Source organism: Pezoporus flaviventris, unplaced genomic scaffold (assembly GCF_033815535.1).
Source record: "Pezoporus flaviventris isolate CSIRO_AGI_PZ_B2104156 unplaced genomic scaffold, CSIRO_AGI_Pfla_v1 ptg000078l, whole genome shotgun sequence".
Classification (NCBI taxonomy): domain Eukaryota; kingdom Metazoa; phylum Chordata; class Aves; order Psittaciformes; family Psittacidae; genus Pezoporus; species Pezoporus flaviventris.
The window spans coordinates 6,501,730-6,524,491 of NW_026892626.1; the positions used below are offsets into that span (position 1 = coordinate 6,501,730).

A 22,762-nucleotide genomic window follows, 5' to 3' on the forward strand; every position below is an offset into this window, starting at 1 on the left:
GTTAAATGAGCCAAACTGCATCGTATCCTTAGGGCACGGAAACAAGAAAAATGCAACATTGCTCTGTAAACCTGCTGGTTATAAGAACGGCTCCGTTAGATATATCAAGCATAACAGATACATAATCATCGCCATTGTTTGCTCTCCTTCAGACTTAACCAATAAAACATGTATTAGAAGACTTGCATGCAGTGGTGCAGCTGGTTACAAGAAATGCCCTGGCTTGACTAAAATCATGAGTTTCAAGTGAAAATAAAAGTGAAAATACCTGCTGTACCATCCTGCTCCCTTTATTCTCCATAAACTTAGCAGCTGCTCTACTCCCAGGCCATACAGCATCTGCCCAAAGCAAGCATCAATTACAGATGAGGGTGTGTGAGCAATGCAATGTGTGCCTGAGTGTGGATGATAGGGGTGTCGAAGGAGGGGGAGCTAATGCCGGGCTTACTGACCTCCCTCTCAACATCTGACTGCTCCCAAAACCTAATCCAGATGGGACTCTTTCAGTTTGCTGGGCCTCGCCCCATCAATCACAGCAGGCCACTCCTCTGTCTCCTGCTACTAGTTACAGAGTGCACCACTGAGCAGATGATTACAGAAGGAAGAAAAAACACAGCTTGACTACATTAATACCTGTTTAAAAACATTAGAAATGCTATTACGTATGATGCCAGAAGCTGAACATTTTTGTTTTAAAATTAAGATAGCTGTATTCAAAGTTACAACCCCTGCTAAACAGCCAGTGCTTTAGCTTTTTGATAGCCACGATGTACAGCAACGTGTGTGTGTTTCTATGCGATTAATTCGTCTGACATGTGGTAGAGAAAATACCAATAAGTTTTCTATTTTAAAACTGCTGAACTCCACAAGTAAACCATTAATACTGAACTAGCCTGGTTTAGATTAAAGGTACCTTATCCTTCCATACAAATGAAATATTGTTTCTTTTTTTGTTTCATTTCATGACATCCCTCTTGCTTAGCAGGGAAATATTTCAGAAATGCTTCCAAGGCTTACTTCTGTGAGACACTTTAAGCAACTCCCTTTAAGCAACACTTCACTATTAAAGGAACTTTCCTAGATGCTCTGGAGGTAGTTTGAAAATGATTAAACTTCTAACTCACATAACAAACAAACAAAACCCAAAATACCCCAAACACAAAACAAAAATCTCCAAACCAACCACCTAAGAAGATACAAACAGCACCTAAGCATACACATTTACTGCCACTCTGTCATGGTCTGCCTACAGACGCAAGAATTCAGAAATAGGGCAGTCATGTAATATGGGAATTATTCTTGCAAATCTTCAAATTCTAAGGGCTGGTCAGAATAGCAGATAAACAGCCATCAATTCATCATTAAACTTATATTCCAGCTGAAATTTGTTGGATTTCTTTAAAGTGGCAGTGTAATTCTTCCAGATTTGTTGCTGGCACTCCCCAGTTAATGATAATAGAAACAGCCACTTCAAATTTTTCAGAAGGAATCAGACATCCAGCCATACTGGACCAATAATCACAACTGACTGACTCTGCGAGCTTTTTCTGTTGTAGCTTAATTATCTGACCAGGCCACTTGACTCAGATCATTTGCTTCTGCAATCATACAAAATGAATTCTCCAGCCACAGCCCTTTTTTGGGAGGTTCAGTACAAAGCCAAATTCATATTTCATTTAAAAAACAATCTCCTCCCAAAGGTTATCCTCAAAACTATGAACGATAAATCAAAATAATTGTTTTTTCAGAAAGTATAGGGGAAAAAGCTAGTAGTAAGCTTTACAAGAAAGTGCCATCCCTTTACTCCCATTACAAGGAAACATTTATTTCTTTTGGTCTTTTTCACATATATTGTATTCCAGTAAAAGCCTTTGCTCTTGCTACTGCTACATATACATTTGAAGATGGAATGTTAATTTTGTGCCAATGCCTGAAGTATGGAACAAACTAATGAAACATTACAACACCTTCCAAAGTAGGAAGGTTATATATGCTTACTTACATTTAACAGAAGGAGACAAATAACTTACCAAATCTCGGGTCCTAGTCTGAATTCCTGCCCACATTCATGACCACACAGTGTTATGGATTTACAGATACATTCAAAGAAAGCATTCCCTATGACACCTCCATTCTTTCCAGTCGTCACTGCTGAAACTTTCTAACACTTTCATGATGCTGTGATATATTGCTCTAGCTTTCCTTGTCCTACATGACCATTCTTTCTCCTGCTATTTCCAATGGCCCAAATGGACATGACTGTCACACTGCTTTGTTTTGCTTCCACATTACCACCCAAATTACCCTTTTTCTTTTTAAACTTAAGTTTTCTGCCTGTCCCACACTTTCTCCAGCTCTGACTCTTAAGTATTTTATAATGGTCATCTCAACTGCAGCTCAATCTTCTATTCCATCAACCAGTATTTTCCTTTTCTAAATACATGGAAAGGTTTTTCCAATACATTTTGAAAACATGAACCACCAAAATTGCCTGAAGACCCATAGAGCAAGAGAATCTTGTTAAATGCCCCATCCCTGGAACTGTTCAAGGCCACATTGGACAAGGCTTTAAGCAACCTGGTGTAGTGGAGAGTGTCCTTTCCCATGGCAGGGGGTTGGAACTGGATGACCTTCAAGGTCCCTTCCAACCCAAACCATTCTCTCATTCTATGATTCTGTGAATATGCAGCATTCAGGAAACACATTTTCGAACTGGAGAGTTCAGTGGATCTGTTGCTAAGGCATCTAGACAGCAGAGGACATGGCATATGAGGAGAGGCTGCGGGAACTGGTTTAGCATAGCCTGCAGAACAGAGGGCTAACAGACAACTCTGTTGCATCTCCACCAACCTGGAGAATGGTTACAGAGACAGAACCGGATCTTTCCCAGAGGTACACAGTGGAAGAGCAAGAAGCAACAGTCAAAAGTGGCAGAAAGCTAAATTCTGGTTGGCTATAAAGAATAAAATAATGAGTATGAGGGAAGTTCAGCACAGGAACTTGCTGTTCAGAATGGCTGTGGCATCTTGGGAGACTTTGAAAACTCAACTGGACAAGCTACAATCTAGCTACCCCCAATTAAAAAAGGATGCTGGGATTAGATGGCCTCTGAAGTTCCTGTCCAACCTAAATTATTCTGTTACTCCATGTGGAGCAGAAAAGCTTCAAAATGGATTTTATACATTTATCTTATATGATCACTTTCCTTATACAGGATTTATTGACAAGAAAGAGACCAGCTACAACTTCTAGCCTGCTTTCCCTCCTTAAGACATGGCATCTTGGTTCTTTGAGATGGATCTGGAACGCTTGCTTAGAATAATGTATTTACATTTGTTCAATCCATGGCGAGAGCCATATGGAAGTGGCAATCACTATAGTGCATGCAAGACAAGAACAGTTTAACAAACACTGCAAATTAATGTTGTGAACTTTGACATGACTTATTTTCTCCAAACTGCAACCATTTTCATCGTAATAGAGCAACACTGCCTTGACAACTCCATCTCCACAGAAAGGAGTATTTTTCTCTTCCTTCTCCATCATCTCTAAAACAGTAACTGCTCCAGGCATGTAAGATTTCTAACTTTACCTGCAATTTTTCCACTGAAATTAAATTTTATTCTATTTCATATATTACTTCATTGAAAATCACTGCTATCTCCTAAAGCTAAACTGTAGTAAAGCTAGTATGTCCATTTCTACAAGAAAGGGGTTGAAAAAGCAAGTTTATTTTTTTTTGGTACTGCAATACTGATTAAAGATCTGGGTTTTTTAAAGCTGGATCAGTTCCCAAATCAGTTCATAAGCAACTGTAATAACAGAAGCGAGACGTTAATGCTTCAAAGAAACAATGGCAGTTGGAGAAAGAAGACAAAGCAGCAGGCATATATTACGCTATACTGACACAACAGATTCTATCTTGAGAAACCATTTCTTAATAATTTTAAGTCTTCAATTTGCAAGAATTAATGCAAGAAACACAGAGGTAAATTACAGGTCTTTTTAGGAAACAGTAAAAACATCAATCTGTTCATATCATCTAGCTCACACAGATCTAACAGCTACCACAGCTAACATGCATGAGAGGAAAGAAAAAGTGTACTACAAGCCATGTAGCCTGCATGTCTGCAAAGCAAGAACCACTGAGCCTTCTTTTATAACTACAAACAAAAATACGATTCATACCTCAAGCAGTAGAAGCAGCAGATGTGCTGGCCAGACTTTTTACAAGGATGTATTAGCGCTTCTGCAAAGCCAGCCCAGGTGATAAACCATGCTGGTCTTGACACAACCCTGCTTTCTAAGCCTTTTTTTTACACTCCCACCTTGTAACTTACATACAAGTATATCCAGAATTCGAGTTCAAAAACCATCTCTAAATCCCACCTTATTAGTCAAGGATTGAACACTGCAAAAGATTAGAGTCTGCAGAAAGGAACTAACAGCAGTCAAATCTAGCTGCAGGTGTACGGTTTTCAACGGGTAATTTCTAGAAATCTGAGAAATTCTTGTAACATCGTTAAAATAATTAATTCAAAATTTATCGTAAGTAAAATTCAACATCTCAATTGCAATTTACACACCAAAAAAACAAACAAAAAAAAAAACAAACCAAAAACAAAGAAACCCCAACCCTAACCGAATTTCTCAGGAGACTGGGATTAAATACAGCTGTGTTTTCTACATCTGTCTAAATCAGGCAACTTGACCTGGCTGAGGCTAACAGTTACACAAAGTATTTCCCAATTTACAGATGCTGCCTCATCCAGACTATATTACATCTTCTTTTTCTTCTATATCTTTCTTCTATATTAAAACTTCTTTTTCAGTTGGTTTCCTAACGGACACACCATAAAAATACAGCAATGTATTTATGAGCTTTGTTAGCCACTGGAAGTGGTGAACCTATAGTCATGTGCAGGCACAACATGTTTGAAGGCCATTAGGTCTGGAGAAACTGTACCACCACTTCAGGTGTACCTAATTAGTTAATTTTTATGTACAAGCAAATGATTTTATATTAAACAAACAAACAAACAAACACCCCCCCCCTCCAAAAAAAAAACCACCCAGGCAGAATAACTGATACATGTCAGAAGTATTACATACAGAAAATCATGAAAGCAGAACTGTGAACAGGCAGTGTTTCACTGTTCAGCCCAGCAGACTTGTCTGCTTCACAGAAGCATCACTGAAGTTACTACATCAAGATGCAGCTTGCTTTGGGTATTCAGATTTGTAGCAAAACAAGGCTGCATGGATAGAGCGAGCTATATTACAGAGGAAGACTGAGGGGCAGCAGCAGTTATTTGAGTGCAAACTGGCATGTCATCTCTTTGAATGCCCTATTTTAACCAGGGACAGAATATTTCACTGATGAGCAGTGATTTAGCCTCAGAAAAGAAAGGGTACGTTTCTCTTCATAATCCCTCATGCTGAATCATTTTCTAAGGCAATACCACAATAACCACAGTTCATCCATTATATGTGAAGCAGGTCCAAGTTTCAATATCATAAATGGGAGGATCATTACTGAAATAAAACAAGGAGCACAGTCAGCTAGTAAGGGGAAATAAAAATGTAATGCCGTAAGTTGTCTTAAGCAGTAAAGCTGACTGAAGATCATACCTCCTTTGTTTGCAAACACTGAGGTATTGAGAGCTGCTTTGTTAGCCAGTTCACTTGAATCAGCCGGGCTAAGCAATAACTACTGTAAAAGTGTCTCAAATGAACTAATGGGAGTTGCTTTGTTTTACTTTAAGTCAGGTAAATTTAAGAGTTTGATTTAGACAGTAAGCTCCATAAAGACAATGATACAATTGAGTTTGGGAATTTGGAGGAAGATAAGCAGCAGAGTTTAAAAAAATGGGCTTCAGGAAAAGACTTCAGCTTATTCAGGGAATTGTTAGGAATCCCTGAGATTCACCCATGATAGGAAACTGTCCAAGGTAGCTAACTGATTAAGCCATTGTTTAAAGAGAAATTCAGAGTGTAGGAACAAACCATCCATTAAGAAAGATACTTAACAGAAAGCACACATGGTTAAGCAGGAAGCTTCGCAATGAAGACAGACACAAAAAGAGAGCATACAAACAATGGAATCAAGGCTTGGCAACAAAAGAGAAGCACAGAAGTATTGCTCAGATGCTTGAAGACAAAATTAGGAATGTTTTTTGGTCCAGCCTAGCTGGAACTCAGACTAATGAAGACATTAAAGGTGACAGGAAAGGATTCTACATACCAGGTCTGTTGCAAAAGACAGCTCAAGGGATGAACTTTGATGCAGGGAGGAGACAGCCTTGTGATGAAAAAGTCATCATGTCTTTATTGTTTTAGGTAAAGTCTAAATCATTGCACCCAGTACAAGGCCAATATGAGCAGGGAAAGAGAGGGACATTGAACAATGGTGATGCAACAGATTAGGAATTATTTAGTGAAGCTGGGTGTATTTACGTACTTCAAGTCTTAAGGCACTCAACAGAATGTGTGGAAGGAGTAGAACACTGTGATCATGGGCCAATGCCTAGAACACCATGAAGATTTATGCTGATACGGGAAGGCTAGATAGCTCAAAAAGCTAACATTACTGCTGTCTTTTAGAAAAGCAAGGAGGGTGATTCAAGGAACCACATTCAAGGAACCACTTCAAGGACCACTCAGCCTCCTCCCAGGCCCTGGAAAAAACATAACACACATAATTCTGGAATCCATTTCCAAGCACACAGAGAGTTACGTAATTAGAAATGAACAACATGGATTCTTTCAGGGGAAAACAGGGCTTGATCAACCTGGTTGCTTTTAAAAAACAAAGCTGTTCCAGAGTTTGAGGATTCCAGGTTGAGATAAACACAATAAAGAATCATAACTAGTTTATAAATACAGGGGTATAGAGGTAACAAAAGATACAGTAAAGGATATCTCTGATGTTTGGTTATCTTACCAACCCCAAGGACCATGTAATGACGATCAGGAAACCAGCTCCAAGAAACATCACTGCAGTGCAAAGTGGCAGGCTCAACTTTAGCGGGTGTCCCCTCAGGGGCAATGTTGACCTGGGTGGTATGAGGTTCTGCCTCCCTGCATTGCCTGAGGCTTGGGCTTTTATATTAGCAAAAATGCACACTCATTCTGATGTAGGGGGCCACTGTACATCGGAAGAAGTGGCCAGCTATATCTAGAAAGGTCTCCAAGGGTCAGGACTTTTCTGGCGAGGAGCCAAAGCGGGACCTTCCAGGGAGGAGCCAAGCAGGACCTTCTGGGGAAGAGCCAAAGCAGGACCTTCTGGGGAAGAGCCAAAGCGGGACCTTCTGGGGAAGAGCCAAAGCGGGACCTTCCAGGGAGGAGCCAAGCAGGACCTTCTGGGGAAGAGCCAAAGCAGGACCTTCTGGGGAAGAGCCAAAGCGGGACCTTCTGGGGAAGAGCCAAAGCGGGACCTTCTGGGGAGGAGCTACCACAAACAGTACTTTTCTATTTTTGTGTTTCCATCACGGACCATTATCTACTGTCACTGACACAAAAACCAATTGGCTACATAGACAGAGTTAAAGCACCAGACAGAATTTACCTTTACTTCAATAAAATTTTTCATGTTGTGCCCCACAGCATTGCTAGTTGAGAGGTGAGGAAGGAAGGGCTGGACTGTCAGATAGGTTGAAAATTGGCTGGACTGTCAGGCTCCATCAATGGCTTAATGTCTGGCTCATGATCAGCAGTAGGTTAAATATTAGTGTCTCACATTGGTCAACAAGTTGGAGCATGATATCCTCTGCAAATTTTGCTGAGGATAAACCTGAGGACTGGGGAATCAGAATCCTTATGCAGTTCAGTTCTTTACCATGGGCATCATGGAGGAACAGTTTGAGGGAATAAAGTTAATTGCACATTCACTGAATGCCTTTCAGTTTTAGCCTGTATATATACCTTTATTATTAAAGGTATTAAACCACAGAAATGTAATCTATATTAAATAGCAAACGCCTTGCTACTTACCCTTAGAAGCACATTGTTTATAAACTATACATCTTTTAAATTGCAAATTAAACTCTACTATTTCCTTTTTTCCCCACAAGAAAAAAACAAACCACAAACCAAATCTATAACCACCCAAAGAAACCCTACCCACCCAAACAAACAAAAAAAAACCCAAACCAAACCCAGCCAAACAACCAATCTGTATATTGTTTATGGAGATCCCACGCAATAACGTCCAAAGGTATGTGCAAACTGCATGTATTATTTTACTTGTAACTCTTCAGCAGGCAGAATTTTTAGCTTTTTATGTCCGACTTCAGTATTTTGAACAAATCTGGCAAGTATTTCTGAATTCAATATATCCACAAATCCTACTTAGCATTTCCAAGAGATAAGAATTGTGATCCTCATGCCCATAAACTTGTGATTAAAATGAAGTTATTTCATCAGAGCTGAATATAGATTTATAATCAATAAGTTCACCATTCTGCTGTTTGTCTTCTTCAGATTTTCATATAAAATTACAAAGAATGTAGAAATTAACTATTTTACCACTGCTTTCAGACAATGCTCATTTCCCATCTCTGTTTAATCTAGAAATTTCCATCATTTTATTATTTATGATGGAACATAGATGACCTAAGCAACTAACACAGCAATATTATCTTTTTAACACCAGTTAAAACAGCATTCAGTTTTTGGCACTGAAATGAAATGATGGAACATAATCTCCAATGTTATTTACTTCTCAGATTAAAATGACTATCAAAATATCATTGGGCACAAGAAACAGACAGACTGGCTTCCTGCCCCAGCTATATTTTGCTCTGCTTGTTTATCACTGAGATCATTTGCATTTATCACTGAGATCAGTTAATGTTCATGGTAAGATGCTGTTATAACATTAACCAGTTGCTGTTTACTCCAACATTAGTCTTCAGCAAACTAAGCCACAATACTGAAGAAAGGTAAAACTCTTCTTACCAATCAGAGAAAAATGGCAGTAGGATTTGCCTAGGCAATAAGAAATCTTTTCCTAAACACTGCTGAATGTCACAACTGCCTCGAAATAAACAAAAATCTATTACTAGAGTGCTGCAATGAATCTGGTGTTATAAAGAAAATTAACAAAACCCTTTAATGATTCCCATAGCAGTGGAAAGACTTTCCCTGACTATACTGATTGGGAGGTTCTGCTTTGTTAAATCTCTAAAATGCTTCTGTTACTACGGAAGAAATGGCCAATTTGTCTTTGTATTTTTAGTCCGTCTGTAGGATAGGGACTAAAATCGCTCTCAAATCTGCAGAACTGTATTGCTTCTCCATGCACATCTTCTTTGGAGACTTAATTTCTTACTAGTCCTTCTTCTCAAGACTGAGCATATATATATGGTAGCAAATCCTGCTATAATGCTGGCCTCTGCCACATGCCATAGGTGCTTAACCCTGGTAAGTTTAAAAAACATTGCTCTACCAATATATTATTTTTTATAATTATAGGTTGAGGGACTGAGTACAAATAATTTTTCTCAGTTTACACTTTTATTTTGTGCCTCTGTGTGTAAGGAAGGGAGGGTGGGCTGATGGAAGAAATGGTTTTTCCAAAACTGAAACAATGTGGAGAAAAACTTTGCCGTATTTACCAGAAGCATACGGCTAATTTATAGCGACCACATCCAACAGCATTTGTTTTTATACAGTGCAGTAGCATATGTAACAGGCACAGCATCCAAGCTCCAGAATTAATGAAAATAAGCATCTACGTAGACTATAAAGAAGAGTTATAGCCTGAAAACTGCTTTTAGTCCATGTGAAGTGAACTGGCTATGCTAGAACACTAATATAAAAGTGTTAACACTACTATAAAAATGTTTTTCAGTATCTTATTTAGGATACTGAAAAATACTGAAAGAGTTCAGTATTTGCTGAGTGTGCACCTAGCAAGATATTGACCACAGCAAATGTGTTAGCATTCTGGCTGTGAAACAAATTCAGATTAGATATTGCTACACATAAATTAATAGTAGTAGGCATTCAATCAGAAAAGTGTTTTTTCTTTTAAACATTATAATCACATAGTGTAGTACATCACTTGTGTCAAGTTAAATTTAATCATATCAGTATATTTAAAGCAAAAAACTTGAATACCTACGCACATACCCATGCCAAGAAGGATTATATGAGGCTTTATGAAGCTTTTTTCCTTTAATATTCTGATCTCTTAATAGAACTATTTTGGTATGTACTACACCCTCAAACTAATGCACACCCATTATGGCTGAACTCATAGCATCCCGTGTACTGTCAGTTACTGATGGTCTCCTCAAATCTGCCTATGTCAAAGGAAAGATATTTTACTTGAAGCAGATACAGGTATAAGGAAAGTGTTGCTAATTTCCTTTAGAGTAAAGCAACATCATCTGCTTTCTACTAGTTAAGAGTACATTGAAAGAAAAGCAGTAATTTATGAGCTCACTAAGTGCTACTGATTTTTGTCAGACTTAGAATCAGGTACTTGAAGTGCTGTACTTCAAAAAAGCTGTTGGAGCTTCGCAACACAGAAACTTTAGAGGCTTCTACTGCAATGTGCTTTTGCTACAGATGTTTAATGGCTTATCTGAACAACAATGAAAAACGATCACTATATAGTCCATCAGAAATAAACCAGACTTCAGCTGCCAGAGACGAAATACAAGACCACAAATGTAGAAACATTATTGTTATTCTGGAAAAGTAACTGAAACTGCTAGGTGGCACATGTCAAGCACGCACTTTGGCAAACTCAGTCCACCTCAGAAGACACAAAGACTGCATGAACAGAATTTAGGCTCCAAAACAGGGACCTAAAAGGCAGAAGTCTACCTCTAAAATTTTAGCGAGTTTATCTTGCCAAGCTTTTTAGTGCATTCATCTCTCATTCAAATCCTGATTTAATTTTCCCGCTTTTAAATCTCCCCCTACCTCCCTCAGTCTCTTCCCTCTTCTCTTCATTACTTCCTCTGCATCCTTTTTCTACACCTACCTGAAAAAAATATCTGATTCTCCAATTTAATATTTTTTATTTATTTTTATTGCAACAATTGAGACTACAGTAGAAGCAAAATGCTGACATGATAACATGCTAACTATGCATAAGCATGAACATGAAAAGCAATGAATGACCTTTGTATACACACCTTAACTGTTATGCAAAATATCTTGGGTAATTCTGAACTATTCTGAGGCTCTAAAAAAATTCAGAGATTTTTTTCGCCTGCTCCCATTTATTCTTGGATACCAGTGTAGCAAATTGATCCAGGATTTGGAGAATTAAAAGATATTTTGGAACTTGACACAACTATGGCACTTCCCATTTGTTGAAGAAGTGGTAAATACATTAACCACTTTCACAAATAACCACAAAAGGGTCACTGCTCACCAATCAACTTCATGTGGTAACAAAAATGTTCACTGTTTAAAATGGATTCTTAAATTACACAATTATTAATATTTCCACTGCCTGAGGTTCTAAAGAATAGTAGGAAAAAAAAAGCAAACAAAAACCCTCCAAAACCCAACAAAGCAGTGAGCTAATTTCAAGTAACAGAAGGCATAAAAGCAGATTTAAATCCTCCAATAAAGGACCAATATTCAAATCTCCAATGAAGACAAATAAAGAGGTCTGCAGTGACTAATCAGCATCAATCAAGAAAAGCAATGCACACACGATACTCAGTTTCACTCTATGTGTTCATAGTATCAAACTAAGAACTAAATTCAATGGAGAGTTATGAAGTATAGTAAATTGATCTGAAAATGCTGTTCATTAATAAGGATTATTATAATTTTTTCGAATAACTGTTTTAACTTCATTTTAGTAACACAGATTGAACACCAGTTAAATAGCCTGAACTCAAGACCTCTCACACACTTCAGAAGCAAACAAATTAGGATATATTTTCAGTTAAACAGAGAATCTGACATTGATTCAAAGAACATTACCAGTACACGTTGCAAAAGTCTCCACTGCTCTATGATGCAAAGTGAGAGTGGGGTGAAGTCACCCTAAACTTAACCCCGATATCTGTATGTCTTGGGCTTTAACAATTTAATAGCTTTTGCTTCCAATTCTTACATACACAAACCAGAAATTCAAAAGCATAGTATGCAACTAGAATTTGTGGGCTACCATATTACATTTTGTGAATCTGAAAGAGCAACATCATTGCACCATTTCACTTCAAATAATAATTAAAAATAAATAAAATAGCAAACTACTAACCCCTGCACTGAGTCACATAGCCCAGCTAAATGGTACTTCCCATCACCTTAGGTGAAAAGAAACCTTTTAATAAAATTACACAGAGACAAATAGTTCAAAAGTAAAAGCAGAGCATCTATCAGTCTGTGTGGAAGTACAGTGTAATTAAGCTTTCATTTACACACTGCAACTTTCTGATGCAAACAGCTCCACATTCACACTGTAACTTGTGCACGGCCTCAAATTCTCTTGTCTGCAAGCTTTTAAAATAAACTCTGTCCTTTCTTTGAAGAATAATCTCACTCAAGTTTTATTTAGGAATCATCTGTGGTTCACCTACAAATAACACTGAGTTTTGAAATACAAATTACTTCAGAATGAGAAAAGAATAAGTAATACAGCCCTAACAAAATTCTCTATGCAGGTATGTACCATTAACGCTTATGTACATTTAAGTGTTTGACACTGTCCCACATGACATCCTTGTCTCTAAATTGGAGAGACATCAAATGATAGGTGGACCACTCGGTGGATAAAGAACTGGCTGGATGGCCGCACGCAAAGAGTTGTGGTCAATGGCTCAATGTCCAGCTGGAGACCAGTAACGAGTGGTGTCCTTCAGGGATCGGTGTTGGGACCGGTCTTGTTTAACATCTTTGTCGGTGACATGGAAAGTGGGATTGAGTGTGCTCTCAGCAAGTTTGCCGATGACACCAAGCTGTGTGGTTCGGCTGATACGCTGGAGGGAAGGAATGGCATCCAGAGGGACCTTGACATGCTTGTGAGGTGGGCTGATGCCAAGTGCAAGGTCCTACACCTGGGTCGGAACAATTCCAGGCACAGCTGCTGGTTGGGCAGAGAAGAGATTCAGAGCAGCCCTGTGGAGAAGGACTTGGGAGTGTTGGTTGATGAGAAAATGAACATGAGCCGCCTTCAGTGTGCGCTCACAGCCCAGAAAGCCAACCGCATCCTGGGCTGCATCAAAAGGAGCGTGACCAGCAGGTCAAAGGAGGTGATTCTGCCCCTCTGCTCTGCTCTCGTGAGACCTCACTTGGAGTATTGTGTGCAGTTTTGATGTCTTCAACATAAAAAGGACATGGAACTGTTGGAACAAGTCCAGAGGAGGGCCACAAGGATGGTCAGGGGACTGGAGCACCTCCCATATGAAGACAGGCTGAGAAAGTTGGGGCTGTTCAGCCTGGAGAAGAGAAGGCTGTGTGGAGGCCTCACAGCAGCCTTCCAGTATCTGAAGGGGGGCTATAGGGATGCTGGGGAGGGACTGTTCATTAGGGACTGTAGTGATAGGACAAGGGATAATGGGTTAAAACTTAAACAGGGGAACTTTGGACTGGATATAAGGAAGAAGTTCTTTACTGTAAGGGTGGTGAGGCACTGGAATGGGTTGCACAGGGAAGTTGTGAATGCTCCACCCTCGGTGGTGTTCAAGGCCAGGTTGGACAGAGCCTTGGGTGACATGGTTTGTGTGTGAGGCGTCCCTTCCCATGGCAGAGGGGTTGGAACTAGGTGATGCTAAGGTCCTTTCCAACCGTAACTATTCTATGATTCTATGACATGGTTTAGTGTGAGGTGTCCCTGCACATGGCGGGGGGGGTTGAACTAGATAATCCTAAGGTCCTTTCCAACCCTAACTATTCTATGATTCTATGATTAAATAATCAGCTGTACGTTAACTGCAATCTAGAAAAGAACCCCACATAGTTCAGATGAAACCCAGATTTCACATACAATTTCAGGAGCACAAAAATATATCTGCCATAAATGTATAACTATTCAGAAGTGGTTGAAGATATTCATAAGTATGTATATTGCCATTTTGTAGTTCCAGTCTACTCAATCTAGTTAATGCAGTCAACTGTCATCAAAATAAATTTCTGAAAACCAGTAGTAGAAGAGACACCAATATTAATAAATAATTACCTTGAACCAAGGTATTCATGCATGAAACTTCTACTTCCCCGGAAAATTTATTGTGCTAGGTAATCTTGGACAAACAGAACTACCTGTATAGAAATGATAACGTTTTCTCAGTGATCATGGAAGCAAAAGAGGAATTTTAGATGTTTCCAAGAAGTTAACCAGATAAATACAGACACCCAGAGCTTCGTCTCCAATAACGAAGTCCTTCCCCCTGAACAACAGTTCACTGGGATTGGAAGTTCACTAGAATCCATACTTTTTATATTCAAATATAATCTAAACTTTCTGCATGTTGCTGTAAACGACAAAACTTTTGAAGTGTTTGGAAGTAAACAGGGCAATTTGTTCAGACTCTTTGCACAAGGTTGCTTTCTTTTTTTCAGAGATAACCATGTCCTGTGAAGATACTCCACTGAATGTAATTTTTTGTTTCACCTTTCACTGCTTCCACTTTGCAGAAATTGTTACAGCTTTTTAACTTAAAGCTACTGAACTGAGCAAGAATAGTGAAGTAGAAGCATAGGTCCAGTGCAGTCAGTCTGACCCAATTATGGAGATATTAAATTAGACTGAATGTTGGATTATGTACCAGTTTTAGGAATATACTGAACTTTTCTGTCACATCATCAGCAAGAAAGTGACAATGCCCAACATGTCACCATCTGCAAGCTCAGAAGAAATCTGGGTGCTCTTTTTGTGCATCTGCACTATCAGCAGGTTTGGCTTTTTGAGCCCCATAATTGTTCAGTATATGCAACCCAGCTCTCCATGAAGCCTGGGCACATAATATATTTTTGCCATCTCAACCAGCAGACTGTGAGCCTCTAGCCGGAGAGCTTCTTAAAGCATCACAATCAATTCTGGAATGACCTGTCTGGGTATCAATTACACTTAGCAGCAGGCTTCTGGAAAAATAAGCAAGGTAAGGAACAATTCAGGAAAATCTCTTCACCAGTAATCAGGAAAATATGCAATAACTATTCTTTCTGTAAGTTCATTTATTTTGCCAACTTACTTTCAAACGTAAGCTGAAACAATGAGATTCGGAAAAAGTCTACACTTGTGAACTCAGGTAAACAAATACCCATGCTATCTTAAGAACATACAGGAGGAGAAAGACTACAAAAGAATAAATACTTGACCTGAGAGAGTAGCAGTGATTGGAAAATGGAAAACTGCTACAATTTCAACAGAAGGGATGGTAACCCTTCAGGTTATACAAGTGCACATGCAAGACTGTTATTTTACATGGATTTAAGATATTTCTTCCCTTATGTTTAGGTTCAACAATACTTTGATATAAACCCAAAGAGTCTGTCAGAGCACTCTATTCCCTGAAGAAACAGGAGAGGAATGGTATATAGGAAGCAGCAGATAGACCAATCCCACCCATGAAGTGGCAAACAGACAATAAATAGGTAGGACAGCCCAGAGGGTGCAGACGACATTTTAAAGATTTGCACATATGTGCCACATTGGTTTATCCAATTTAAATGTTAAGAAATTACTTCTGAATTGTATCTTAGGAAACATGTATCAGCTGTGAAAAGTAAAAATATCTGGCTATGGCATTTAAGATCATTTAACTGCACTCTTTGTTATGTGGTCTGCAGCCCAAGCTCCTGCTCAAAGCTGGGTTAGTTACAACACCAGGCCCAGGGGCTCAGGGCCTACGCACTCTCTAGGCAACCTGTTCCAATGCTAAACTGTTTTCATGGGGAAGGTTTTTCCTCATGTCTAGTTGGAAACTCTCTTCTTCCAGTTTATGTGTGTTGCCTCTTGTCCGCCCACTGTGCACCTCTGTGCAGAGACTAGCTCCATCTTCTCAATAGCATCCTGGTAGACATCAGAAGGCTGCTGTTAGCTCATACTGGACCCTTCTCCAGGATGAACAAGTACAGTTCCCTCATCTTCTTACCACATAGCATGTGCTCCAGGACAGGATCATCTTGGGGGCCCTCTGCTGAACCTACATTAGTTGATCAACATTTTTCTTATATTAGAGTGCTCCAAACTGGGGTAAATACCTTAGGTGTGATTGAACAAGTACCAGGTAAAGGAAGATCATCATTTCCCTCAATTTACTGGCTATGTTCCTGTTTATACAGCCAGAATACTGTTGGCTTCCTCTGTTGCCAGAGCAAATATACTGAACTAATACGATTACACTAATCCAGTAGAAATTCATTGATGGAAATGCTTGTATTACACACTGACATGAAGATCTGTTCAGCTGTAAGCAGGTCAGAATGGCTTACAGGAAAACCAATGTAAGGGGCAAAGAGGTTATGAGACTGTATCTTTCTGGGCAAGCAGAATGACAACGTAAGAAGCTTGGATAGTCTCACTATTATCCTCTTGGTTCCAAAGAAGAAACAGCTCTGCCATTACAGAAGTTTCAAGTTGGAGTCAGAATTTCAGTAAGAAGGAATTCTAGTAATAACAAAAGTATCTATTCTTTAAGAAAGTCCTGACCAATTTATCTTGCCTCTAAGCATCAAAGAAAACTTTGCATTCTTTCCTCACAGCACACACTACCCTGCATGATCATTTTAACATGATAATTGAGGTAAATACAAGAGTGAAAGGGTAGGACAGACAGTGGGGAATGTGTATTTTCAAGGTAAAAGTAGATAAAGGTATTATGAGTACTAGCATTTACATAGGGAGTTGCATCACCCACCATAAACCAGTTATTTAGTAGGTTGCTTCACAGCTAAGAGAGCTCCTCACCCTACCTCTACCCCATTTAACACATTAGCCTATACTAATGGTGAGCTCTCATCCAGAAATACACAGCACCTCTGCCTGGGGGTATTATCACATGATGCAAATGAAGCTGTAAAGAGAAATCAACTCATCAATCACAATCACAAGGGGACGCTGAGCAATGAAAAAGGATTAGCATTTCAGCCCTGCTCAGGTCTTCCCTATCACCACCCTACTTTAATTAAATACCACCTCAGGTGCTTTATTACCCTTAGAATTCTCAGTGTTGAAGTCTAGCATTCTGGAATCTCAGTGCTAAAGCTAATTAGAAATGAGAAAAAGAAAAATGTTCATTAAAAAAATGCAGGATTCCCCTAATAGAAATGAGCTACACCTTGGAATAAAATTCTGCCTTTCTGTGGATTTAGAATAACATGTTAAATAGCTTTCATTAAGGTGAAACCTTATACTTTGAACCACATGCCTGCCATTGTCTTTCATAAGTAAAGCTAGGTTTAGCTTTATCTACCAAACCACTGTTAGAATTTAGAAGATTCCTGGCTTATGGTTAGCTGATAAGAGCCTTAATTCCTCTTCTTCTAACATTTGATACACTAATTTGAATTTTTTCAGACTTGGCACACTCAAGGGCTTTTTGCCTTACTTCCCTGGATATACATAAGCTAGTCATTACTATTTATGAAGGCGATGAAAGAAAACATTAAACAGTCAAAGAAATATAAATCTTAGATTCTAACACAGAGAGTGCAACAGCAGGATTAAAAACAAAACAGAATGAAAAAAACCTGAAGCAAATAGAAAGACATTTGCAATTTAAAGCAATACAATATAGCTGAAAAGCAGTTTTCATTTCCACTTGACTGCCAAGTGACCTGACTCGGGATTTTATGGCTTTCCCAGGAACAAGCTGATGATATCAGTAACATCCAAAACTTAGCAGCGAAATTGCACTGTCATGAGCAAAAGTGAGAAGTAGACAGAACTTCTGATTTAAGTGATGTTTTCCTAATATTTAGCTATATTAAAATGGAATATAAATCTGTTTTCTGTTCAGCACATTAGATAAATTTACCTTTACACAGAAGACCTGAATAAAGCTGACAGCCCACTCAGCTAATTAGGGGTGAGGCTTTCTTGTCCAATTTTGTGTTTCAGACTTATTTTTAATGTTAGATGATTTTCCAATGCAAATAATACCTTAAATATTAACAATTTAAGACCTATAGTTTTTAAAAAATAATAATCATTGTTATTTGAATAATGTAAAAAAAAAGGAATTTACTTAAATTTAGCCCCAAATTATGTTTTGTTTAAAGTACCAGTTAAATGCTTCACCCTAATGAAAATACTATTACTTCTAATTCCAAATGAAACAGATGGCTTGATAGAGTTACTTATTCAACATATGGAAACCAATTACTGAGCTCTGAAGAATCAACAGCAAACTCTCAGTCATTTTTAATTCAATTTGACTAGAAAGAAAAAAATACAAGAATACAACATATAAATGAAAGAATCCAGCTTCTAATATGACTGCTTTAGTTTGAACTGTAATGGAACAAGGAGGGTTTCAAAAATATCTGAGCTATGATATTAGATATTGTTTGTAGCACTGTTTTCTGTTTATGAACAATTTTTACAGAAAATAACAATTTGCAATGCATGTGCAATTTTACATCCATCTACCACTTTAAACCCCCCAAAATTAGAAGTTCCTCCATAAACAGTTCTCTCATCATAAACATGCACACAGATGCTCCTGAAGCTTCTTCTGAAACAATGCTGCTCTCAAAGCAAGACACAAAAACCATCCACAAATGGATCAACTGACAGAAGATTTTCTCAGAGACAGCAAAAGAATATACTGTGAAGGTAGCAAGGAAGGTGTGACAGCGCTGCACTGCTCATTCCTGGGACAGGCCAACATAGCAGGACTTGCTTTTCTAGTCGGGCAAAGCAAATGAAAATTGTTATTAAACTGCAAGGAACAATCAACACACCGGTTTTACTACTACTGCGAAAAGCATCATCTCTAATAACATAACTGTAGCTGATGCTTTGGAAAAGTAGTAAGAGCAAATGATTCTTACCCTGGTCTTATCATTGCCATTTTCTTTAGTCAAGGATGTAGAGGTTTGCCAGCTAGGTCTGTGGCAGTTTATCATTGCCTTAAATACAATCAGTAGCTAAAGTGAATTCAACTACTTTCTTTTCCATCCCAAGCAAACTGCAACTTTCTAAAGCTCTAGCAAAAGTTTGCCATTTTTGCTTAATTTCTTCCTATAAGCTTATATAACAATATATTTTAAAGGTGCCCCTGCATTATCCTCAGCTGGTGGGCAGAACTGTACTTCAGAATATTTTTCAGAACTCCATTTGTTAAAAGGAAAAAAGGCTGCTTAGGCGGTTAATGTTTTCTGTGCAGAACAGTCACTATGTGGGAGTGCCTCATTTGCATAGTGGTGTGTGGGTAGGAGTTGGACAAGCACACTGAAGGGTATGACAATCAAAACCAGATATGTGGGAAATTCTTTTAAATGTGAAGAGACCTCACCCAGGTTTTACTCACTTAGGTAAACATTATTTCTAAGGGAGAAATAAATTTCTGCAAAGGAGCAAGAAATAAACTACACAGGAGGTAAAAATTGGCTCCAAGCACTGCAATTTCTATGGTGTACCAACCTACACCCAAGAACAATTTCTTATTCTGTCCTAGGTCTAACAGAGCAAAAATCAATGAGAAATGGAATTTTGATCAATGTTAAAGATTTGCATGTGATTTTACCAGTAAATGACTTGCAGAACAAGTTATAGCTGATTTCTGCCACTGTCATTCTGTCAATTTAATAATAGATCCCTCTTTTGATGTAATGACTGCCATTAGCATTCCAAATATAGTGAACCATTTTGTTAATCTCTCTACAGAGGAGAAAACTTAAGTAAAAACGTAAAACAGAAGGCAACCTGGGCCAGTTTCTTCTGCACAGTACTTGTCTTTAATCCACTGCTCACTGGAAATGTAAATCCAGTTCCTTACCAAACTGGGAGAGAATAAATTCCTGGTTTAAACCGATTTGATACTACTGGCCAGCAAAAAATTACTTTGCAAAAGCCAAAACGAAAGCTTGATTTTTCAAGCAACAGAGATTTTTAAGCACTCCATGCAACTGCCTTCTCCTTTCTAAATTCAGCTGACCAAAGTGACTCATGCACTTGGCAAGAAAATTAGACATTGGTACAAATTTTGAAAGTTGGTTCTGGGGCCTGTCTGCACATGATGTAACCATCCACCAACTACTTTGATTCTAGGGAGACTCTTCAAGTTTTCGTAAGCTCACAATGTGGTCCAACCTACTTTCATGTATTTTACGAGCAACTGCTTTCTTCTGCTGGATAGCAACACAGACCTGTGGGACACTCAGCCTACATCAAGAGCCCATTCGTTAAGCACTTCCCCCTGCCCGTGGGATGGTACCCACAAAGCAGTGATAGATCTCGTCTGGACACTGTTGCCCCACATCACCTATATAATCTGTTAGAGGTTAGGACAGTGTCTACAAACAACTTGGGCTTAGCCTTCTTTAGGAAGCAAATACTCTGAAGACTCCCTGATCAGTATCCTCAGGTCTTTCCAGCCTAAATTTAGCAAGTCATACCACACAACCTAAATAAGCTACTACCATTTACTCCCTATCAGTTTTTAAAATATACAATAGGGGTTGGTGTACTTCTTGCATTTCCTCTGCATTACCATAATTCAGACAATATAGATTTACACAGATATAAAAGGAGAGCATGAATAAGGAGATTTATTTCTCTCTCTTTTCTTTTACATGTGAAACAGATACATGAATTTCTCCTGGAAAAGGACTAATTCTACTTGGACAACTCCTGTGTTGACCACTCCTTGAAGACAGTGTAAGCTCCAACAGTGACCCTTCAAGAATCCCAGCTTATGGCTGTTTAAAAGAAGCACTGTATTAGTATAACAGAAGAATCTCACCTCATATATAAGAGACTCTCCACAGTAAGGGTGCCTTCCATATAGGAAGGAGCACATCCTAAGCAATCCTCCTCACCCAACCTGCATTCATGTGGGAGCAAACACTGAGCTGTTTTCTATGTCACTAACCAGTTCCTTACAATCTCGTAAATTCCTCATGTATTTTATTACATATGACATTACATATGACCACTTCAATGTAATTTTAAATAAATGGATGTAAACTGCTATTTAAAGTTACCATGTTCTAAAAACAATGCATAATGGAAAAAGCAGGGCAATTAAATATGTCAATCTTACAACCTGCTGTGGCAAATAGTCATCTCCAGTATATGTGTGTTGCACAGTTCTCTTGGGAATCTTCAAGTTCTCTGGATGGACCTATTCAATTTCTTATTATTACCTCAGGTAATAAAATAATAAAAATAAATAAAATAAATTTACCAGCCAGGTAAAATAAATAAATAAAACCAAAACCCAACAAAATCATCCACAAACCCAAACACCTTTCTAACAAGAAAAAAAAAACCAACCCTTAAAGGTTTTCCAGAATAACCTGGAAGTGGTGAAGACCTTTTTAGGCCCTTTTTGCTCTCTAGTGAACAATGCTAATGCCTGTTCAAGACCAGTATAACCATGCTACCCTTTCAAGTGCCAGAACACTCCCTCATAAGCTTCTGTGAGAAAAGCTCAAGATTACTTCAAGCTTTTTGCTCAGCAACTTGAAACTACAACTTTTCCTTCATGCGAAGAACACTCACACCTTGCAAGCTGCCAGCTCTGCTGTAAATACAGACTGCTGCACTTAAGCCAGTCTAGATGTTTACAGGGTTAGCTTGAGCTCCCAGTCCTGATCATTTTGTTTTATTCCATTCCATGGTCATTAACATCCAGGTTTAGTGGAGAAGCCATTTAATTGTTCAGTCAAAGAGTGGATTTCAATTTGCTGTTAAGTTATGGCATTAAGAAATACTACTGCCTAGTCCGTACTGCAGAACATTAAAAAGATGCTCACTTCACAAATGCAAGAAATGTATAAATGCAGCATCAAGTGATTCATCTGAAAAACATTAATGACACACAAAAGGCATGTGAAAACAAAACCAAAAGGCACTTCTATGGCTTTTAATTCTAAACCAGTTTTGGGTAAAATAAAACCTGAGTCTGTAAGAGGCACTGCATTTATCTGCTACAATTGCTCTAAAAGGCAGATATCTGTGAATTTGGTAACAGATGTAACAACATGACTGCAGTGTATTGTTAAAAATCAAACCTACCTCACTTTTTATGCAGATGCAACATTAAAGGCTCCTTCCTCAAAGATACCCCCTATACACTAATATACCCTGTATCTGGTGCTTTAGCTAGGCTGTAAAACTTCCTTCATGTAATACAGAAAGTAGGAAAGAAGTATGTCATAAAAGAGATACTTGCACTAGGTCTATGAAGTTTAACCTATTTGCTTATTATAAATTCTTGAGTGGGAATTCGGCTTCTTTTTATTCAGAGACTTTAAATTTTGCCTTTAAAAAATCTGCTGTAAGAGCATCCACCATAGTAATGACCAAGTTGGCATTTCTTATTGATGTGCTCACAAGGCCCAAGCATACATTGTGAGAAACACAATAATAGCGTAGTCCCATTGTTTCCAGCTTAGTACTATTGGGCTTACTGTTAATTTTCAGCACAGGCCTATATTACAAAATACAGCCAATTAAGATAAAAAACATTACAAATGACATTTAGGAAGACACAGATGATTCCCAAGAACTAAACAAGCAGCATATCGAGAGAAAAATCAGTTTTCGCAAATTGATCCACAATTTTAGATAACATACAAAGTGATTAATAAAAAATGATGCTGAACAGGGGTTTCT

General features: G+C 38.4%; 1 protein-coding gene across 39 annotated transcripts in view; it reads right to left on the reverse strand.

Annotated features, from left to right (window-relative positions):
• Window positions 1-22,762, reverse strand: part of RBFOX1 (RNA binding fox-1 homolog 1) — a 1,284,179-nt gene that overhangs the window by 133,429 nt on the left and 1,127,988 nt on the right. Inside the window, exon 1 of one of the 39 annotated variants that reach the window (XM_061473763.1) lies at window positions 18,973-19,106. The exons of the other annotated variants lie outside the window; for them this stretch is intronic. Within the exon in view, the coding sequence (XP_061329747.1) occupies window positions 18,973-19,047 (75 nt within the window). The 5' untranslated portion in view covers window positions 19,048-19,106. Of the gene's footprint in view, window positions 1-18,972; window positions 19,107-22,762 lie in introns of those variants that run through there. 39 annotated transcript variants of the gene reach the window in all.